General features: G+C 48.2%; 1 protein-coding gene across 1 annotated transcript in view; it reads right to left on the minus strand.

Annotated features, from left to right (window-relative positions):
- neu4 (sialidase 4) overlaps nucleotides 1-7334 on the minus strand; it is a 20777-nt gene extending 13443 nt beyond the window's left edge. The window contains exon 1 of the mRNA XM_031791232.1: nucleotides 7230-7334. Coding sequence (XP_031647092.1) covers nucleotides 7230-7286 — 57 coding nt within the window. The 5' untranslated portion in view covers nucleotides 7287-7334. The remainder of the gene's footprint in view (nucleotides 1-7229) is intronic.
- Between the last annotated feature and the right edge of the window lie 166 nt (nucleotides 7335-7500).

The raw sequence follows: 7500 nt of genomic DNA on the forward strand, positions 1-7500 counted from the left end.
ACTACTACTACTGCCAATACTACTACTACTACTACTACTACTATACCGACTACTACTACTACCACTGCTTTTACTACTACAACTACTACTACCACTACTACTATTACTACAACTACTACTACCACTACTACTACAACCACTACTACTATTACTACAACTACTACTACCACTAATACTACTATTGCTTCTACCACTACCACTACTACTACTATTATGACTTCTACTAATACTACTACTGCTAAACTACTATTACTACTGCTATTACTACTACCACTACCACTACTACTACTACTACTACTACTACTGTGGTTGCTAGGCCATCATTGAAAATATTAATGTATCTTAACTGACTTGCCCAGATAAATAAAGGTAAAATAAGAAGCAGAGACAGCTGTCCACAGACAGTAGCTAGAAGCAGAGACAGCTGTCCACAGACAGTAGCTAGAAGCAGAGACAGCTGTCCACAGACAGTAGCTATTAGCAGAGACAGCTGTCCACAGACAGTAGCTAGAAGCAGAGACAGCTGTCCACAGACAGTAGCTAGAAGCAGAGACAGCTGTGATCACACAGACAGTAGCTATTAGCAGAGACAGCTGTCCACAGACAGTAGCTAGAAGCAGAGACAGCTGTCCACAGACAGTAGCTAGAAGCAGAGACAGCTGTCCACAGACAGTAGCTATTAGCAGAGACAGCTGTCCACAGACAGTAGCTATTAGCAGATACAGCTGTCCACAGACAGTAGCTAGAAGCAGAGAAAGCTGTCCACAGACAGTAGCTATTAGCAGAGACAGCTGTGATCACACAGACAGTAGCTAATAGCAGAGACAGCTGTCCCACAGACAGTAGCTATTAGCAGAGACAGCTGTCCACAGACAGTAGCTAGAAGCAGAGACAGCTGTCCACAGACAGTAGCTATTAGCAGATACAGCTGTCCACAGACAGTAGCTAGAAGCAGAGAAAGCTGTCCACAGACAGTAGCTAGAAGCAGAGACAGCTGTCCACAGACAGTAGCTAGAAGCAGAGACAGCTGTCCACAGACAGTAGCTAGAAGCAGAGACAGCTGTCCACAGACAGTAGCTAGAAGCAGAGACAGCTGTCCACAGACAGTAGCTAGAAGCAGAGACAGCTGTCCACAGACAGTAGCTAGAAGCAGAGACAGCTATCCACAGACAGTAGCTAGAAGCAGAGACAGCTGTCCACAGACAGTAGCTAGAAGCAGAGACAGCTGTCCACAGACAGTAGCTAGAAGCAGAGACAGCTGTCCACAGACAGTAGCTAGAAGCAGAGACAGCTGTCCACAGACAGTAGCTAGAAGCAGAGACAGCTGTCCACAGACAGTAGCTATTAGCAGATACAGCTGTCCACAGACAGTAGCTAGAAGCAGAGAAAGCTGTCCACAGACAGTAGCTAGAAGCAGAGACAGCTGTCCACAGACAGTAGCTAGAAGCAGAGACAGCTGTCCACAGACAGTAGCTAGAAGCAGAGACAGCTGTCCACGGACAGTAGCTAGAAGCAGAGACAGCTGTCCACAGACAGTAGCTAGAAGCAGAGACAGCTATCCACAGACAGTAGCTAGAAGCAGAGACAGCTGTCCACAGACAGTAGCTAGAAGCAGAGACAGCTGTCCACAGACAGTAGCTAGAAGCAGAGACAGCTGTCCACAGACAGTAGCTAGAAGCAGAGACAGCTGTCCACAGACAGTAGCTAGAAGCAGAGACAGCTGTGATCACACAGACAGTAGCTAGAAGCAGAGACAAATGTCAACAGACAGTAGCTAGAAGCAGAGACAGCTGTCCACAGACAGTAGCTAGAAGCAGAGACAGCTGTCCACAGACAGTAGCTAGAAGCAGAGACAGCTGTGATCACACAGACAGTAGTTATGAGCAGAGACAGCTGTCCACAGACAGTAGCTATTAGCAGAGACAGCTGTGATCACACAGACAGTAGCTAATAGCAGAGACAGCTGTCCACAGACAGTAGCTATTAGCAGAGACAGCTGTCCACAGACAGTAGCTATTAGCAGAGACAGCTGTCCACAGACAGTAGCTAGAAGCAGAGACAGCTGTCCACAGACAGTAGCTAGAAGCAGAGAAAACTGTCCACAGACAGTAGCTAGAAGCAGAGACAGCTGTCCACAGACAGTAGCTAGAAGCAGAGACAGCTGTCCACAGACAGTAGCTAGAAGCAGAGACAGCTGTCCACAGACAGTAGCTAGAAGCAGAGACAGCTGTGATCACACAGACAGTAGCTAGAGGCAGAGACAGCTGTGATCCCAGACAGTAGCTATTAGCAGAGACAGCTGTCCACAGACAGTAGCTAGAAGCAGAGACAGCTGTCCACAGACAGTAGCTAGAAGCAAAGACAGCTGTCCACAGACAGTAGCTATTAGCAGAGACGGCTGTCCACAGACAGTAGCTAGAAGCAGAGACAGCTGTCCACAGACAGTAGCTAGAAGCAGAGACAGCTGTCCACAGACAGTAGCTAGAAGCAGAGCCACAGACGTAGCTCGAAGCAGAGACAGCTGTCCACAGACAGTAGCTAGAAGCAGAGACAGCTGTCCACAGACAGTAGCTAGAAGCAGAGACAGCTGTGATCACACAGACAGTAGCTAGAAGCAGAGACAGCTGTCCAACAGACAGTAGCTAGAAGCAGAGACAGCTGTCCACAGACAGTAGCTAGAAGCAGAGACAGCTGTGATCACACAGACAGTAGTTATGAGCAGAGACAGCTGTCCACAGACAGTAGCTATTAGCAGAGACAGCTGTGATCACACAGACAGTAGCTAATAGCAGAGACAGCTGTCCACAGACAGTAGCTATTAGCAGAGACAGCTGTCCACAGACAGTAGCTATTAGCAGAGACAGCTGTCCACAGACAGTAGCTAGAAGCAGAGACAGCTGTCCACAGACAGTAGCTAGAAGCAGAGAAAACTGTCCACAGACAGTAGCTAGAAGCAGAGACAGCTGTCCACAGACAGTAGCTAGAAGCAGAGACAGCTGTCCACAGACAGTAGCTAGAAGCAGAGACAGCTGTCCACAGACAGTAGCTAGAAGCAGAGACAGCTTGTCCACAGACAGTAGCTAGAAGCAGAGACAGCTGTGATCACACAGACAGTAGCTAGAGGCAGAGACAGCTGTGATCCCAGACAGTAGCTATTAGCAGAGACAGCTGTCCACAGACAGTAGCTAGAAGCAGAGACAGCTGTCCACAGACAGTAGCTAGAAGCAGAAACAGCTGTCCACAGACAGTAGCTATTAGCAGAGACAGCTGTCCACAGACAGTAGCTAGAAGCAAAGACAGCTGTCCACAGACAGTAGCTATTAGCAGAGACGGCTGTCCACAGACAGTAGCTACAAGCAGAGACAGCTGTCCACAGACAGTAGCTAGAAGCAGAGACAGCTGTCCACAGACAGTAGCTAGAAGCAGAGACAGCTGTCCACAGACAGTAGCTAGAAGCAGAGACAGCTGTCCACAGACAGTAGCTAGAGGCAGAGACAGCTGTCCACAGACAGTAGCTAGAAGCAGAGACAGCTGTCCACAGACAGTAGCTCGAAGCAGAGACAGCTGTGATCACACAGACAGTAGCTAGAAGCAGAGACAAATGTCCACAGACAGTAGCTAGAAGCAGAGACAGCTGTCCACAGACAGTAGCTAGAAGCAGAGACAGCTGTCCACAGACAGTAGCTAGAAGCAGAGACAGCTGTGATCACACAGACAGTAGTTATTAGCAGAGACAGCTGTCCACAGACAGTAGCTATTAGCAGAGACAGCTGTGATCACACAGACAGTAGCTATTAGCAGAGACAGCTGTGATCACACAGACAGTAGCTATTAGAAGAGACAGCTGTGATCACACAGACAGTAGCTAGAAGCAGAGACAGCTGTCCACAGACAGTAGCTATTAGCAAAGACAGCTGTCCACAGACAGTAGCTATTAGCAGAGACAGCTGTCCACAGACAGTAGCTATTAGCAGAGACAGCTGTCCACAGACAGTAGCTAGAAGCAAAGACAGCTGTCCACAGACAGTAGCTATTAGCAGAGATGCCTGTCCACAGACAGTAGCTAGAAGCAGAGACAGCTGTCCACAGACAGCAGCTATTAGCAGAGACAGCTGTCCACAGACAGTAGCTAGAAGCAGAGACAGCTGTCCACAGAGAGTAGCTAGAAGCAGAGACAGCTGTCTACAGACAGTAGCTAGAAGCAGAGACAGCTGTCCACAGACAGTAGCTATTAGCAGAGACAGCTGTCCACAGACAGTAGCTAGAAGCAGAGACAGCTGTCCACAGACAGTAGCTAGAAGCAGAGACAGCTGTCCACAGACAGTAGCTAGAAGCAGAGACAGCTGTCCACAGACATTAGCTAGAAGCAGAGACAGCTGTCCACAGACAGTAGCTAGAAGCAGAGACAGCTGTGATCACACAGACAGTAGCTAGAAGCAGAGACAGCTGTCCACAGACAGTAGCTAGAAGCAGAGACAGCTGTGATCACACAGACAGTAGCTAGAAGCAGAGACAGCTGTGATCACAGACAGCTGTGATCACAGACGTAGCTAGAAGCAGAGACAGCTGTGATCACAGACAGTAGCTAGAAGCAGAGACAGCTGTCCACAGACAGTAGCTAGAAGCAGAAACAGCTGTCCACAGACAGTAGCTATTAGCAGAGACAGCTGTCCACAGACAGTAGCTAGAAGCAGAGACAGCTGTCCACAGACAGTAGCTAGAAGCAGAGACAGCTGTCCACAGACAGTAGCTAGAAGCAGAGACAGCTGTCCACAGACAGTAGCTAGAAGCAGAGACAGCTGTCCACAGACAGTAGCTAGAAGCAGAGACAGCTGTCCACAGACAGTAGCTAGAAGCAGAGACAGCTGTTCACAGACAGTAGCTAGAGGCAGAGACAGCTGTCCACAGACAGTAGCTAGAAGCAGAGACAGCTGTCCACAGACAGTAGCTCGAAGCAGAGACAGCTGTGATCACACAGACAGTAGCTAGAAGCAGAGACAAATGTCCACAGACAGTAGCTAGAAGCAGAGACAGCTGTCCACAGACAGTAGCTAGAAGCAGAGACAGCTGTCCACAGACAGTATCTAGAAGCAGAGACAGCTGTGATCACACAGACAGTAGTTATTAGCAGAGACAGCTGTCCACAGACAGTAGCTATTAGCAGAGACAGCTATGATCACACAGACAGTAGCTAATAGCAGAGACAGCTGTCCACAGACAGTAGCTATTATCAGAGACAGCTGTCCACAGACAGTAGCTATTAGCAGAGACAGCTGTGATCACACAGACAGTAGCTATTAGCAGAGACAGCTGTGATCACACAGACAGTAGCTATTAGCAGAGACAGCTGTGATCACACAGACAGTAGCTAGAAGCAGAGACAGCTGTCCACAGACAGTAGCTATTAGCAAAGACAGCTGTCCACAGACAGTAGCTATTAGCAGAGACAGCTGTCCACAGACAGTAGCTATTAGCAGAGACAGCTGTCCACAGACAGTAGCTAGAAGCAAAGACAGCTGTCCACAGACAGTAGCTATTAGCAGAGACGGCTGTCCACAGACAGTAGCTAGAAGCAGAGACAGCTGTCCACAGACAGTAGCTATTAGCAGAGACAGCTGTCCACAGACAGTAGCTAGAAGCAGAGACAGCTGTCCACAGACAGTAGCTATTAGCAGAGACAGCTGTCCACAGACAGTAGCTAATAGCAGAGACAGCTGTCCACAGACATTAGCTAGAAGCAGAGACAGCTGTCCACAGACAGTAGCTAGAAGCAGAGACAGCTGTCCACAGACAGTAGCTAGAAGCAGAGACAGCTGTGATCACACAGACAGTAGCTAGAAGCAGAGACAGCTGTGATCACAGACAGTAGATAGAAGCAGAGACAGCTGTGATCACAGACAGTAGCTAGAAGCAGAGACAGCTGTCCACAGACAGTAGCTAGAAGCAGAGACAGCTGTCCACAGACAGTAGCTAGAAGCAGAGACAGCTGTCCACAGACAGTAGCTAGAAGCAGAGACAGCTGTCCACAGACAGTAGCTATTAGCAGAGACAGCTGTCCACAGACAGTAGCTAGAAGCAGAGACAGCTGTCCACAGACAGTAGCTATTAGCAGAGACAGCCATCCACAGACAGTAGCTAGAAGCAGAGACAGCTGTCCACAGACAGTAGCTATTAGCAGACAGCTGTCCACAGACAGTAGCTATTAGCAGAGACAGCTGTCCACAGACAGTAGCTAGAAGCAGAGACAGCTGTCCACAGACAGTAGCTGTTAGCAGAGACAGCTGTCCACAGACAGTAGCTATTAGCAGAGACAGCTGTCCACAGACAGTAGCTATTAGCAGAGACAGCTGTCCACAGACAGTAGCTATTAGCAGAGACAGCTGTCCACAGACAGTAGCTAGAAGCAGAGACAGCTGTCCACAGACAGTAGCTAGAAGCAGAGACAGCTGTCCACAGACAGTAGCTAGAAGCAGAGACAGCTGTCCACAGACAGTAGCTAGAAGCAGAGACAGCTGTCCACAGACAGTAGCTAGAAGCAGAGACAGCTGTGATCACACAGACAGTAGCTAGAAGCAGAGACAAATGTCCACAGACAGTAGCTAGAAGCAGAGACAGCTGTCCACAGACAGTAGCTAGAAGCAGAGACAGCTGTTCACAGACAGTAGCTAGAAGCAGAGACAGCTGTGATCACACAGACAGTAGCTAGAAGCAGAGACAGCTGTGATCACACAGACAGTAGCTAGAAGCAGAGACAGCTGTGATCACACAGACAGTAGCTAGAAGCAGAGACAGCTGGCCGCAGGCTTTAAAACTTCTTAAGGCTTTGAATATAACAGTACAAAAACACATCATGTGGCCGAAGGGCCCTACAACAGAGCGATGGAGCATCGTATACTGTAAATTCCAACATTTTAGCCACGCAAAAGTTTGTAGAACTATGTTAGAAAAGGACGTTCCGTCACTGCGTTTAGGTAAAGTGTCTAAGACAGCACAGCATGCGACCGTTAGATATTACACACTGCTCAGCTCTTCACAACTTCACCATTTCACAGCAGGGCCATTTCTGACGTGTGATACAGTACTAACTGCAAATAAACAATTTTATTATTTCTCATGTGAAAGAATAAAACATGTCTATTTGTACAAACAGTCAGTAAATGTAAAAAAAACTAAAAACAATAGATGCATAGTAGAGAGGAGGTTGAAAAGTAACCACAAAATATACTTACAGTGAAATCTTTTGACGGGGAGTGTGAGTTTAGGTTTGTGAGAATCTGTGTCAGCATATGAATGCACTTTTGGTTGAGAGCGTGAGTGCGTGTTTGTGCGTGTGTTTGTGCGTGCTTGCGTGCGTGCACGTGTGTGTGTATGTTTTATAGCCTTGGTGTGCCCTGTCTGTTCCCCATTCAGTGTGTCAGGTGCCATTTTGTTCACTGACCCAGAAATGGGCCACACTCATCAGAACTGCAGCTTTGGATGAATCAGCGGACAGCAACCATT

Source organism: Oncorhynchus kisutch, linkage group LG15, assembly GCF_002021735.2.
Source record: "Oncorhynchus kisutch isolate 150728-3 linkage group LG15, Okis_V2, whole genome shotgun sequence".
Taxonomy (NCBI): domain Eukaryota; kingdom Metazoa; phylum Chordata; class Actinopteri; order Salmoniformes; family Salmonidae; genus Oncorhynchus; species Oncorhynchus kisutch.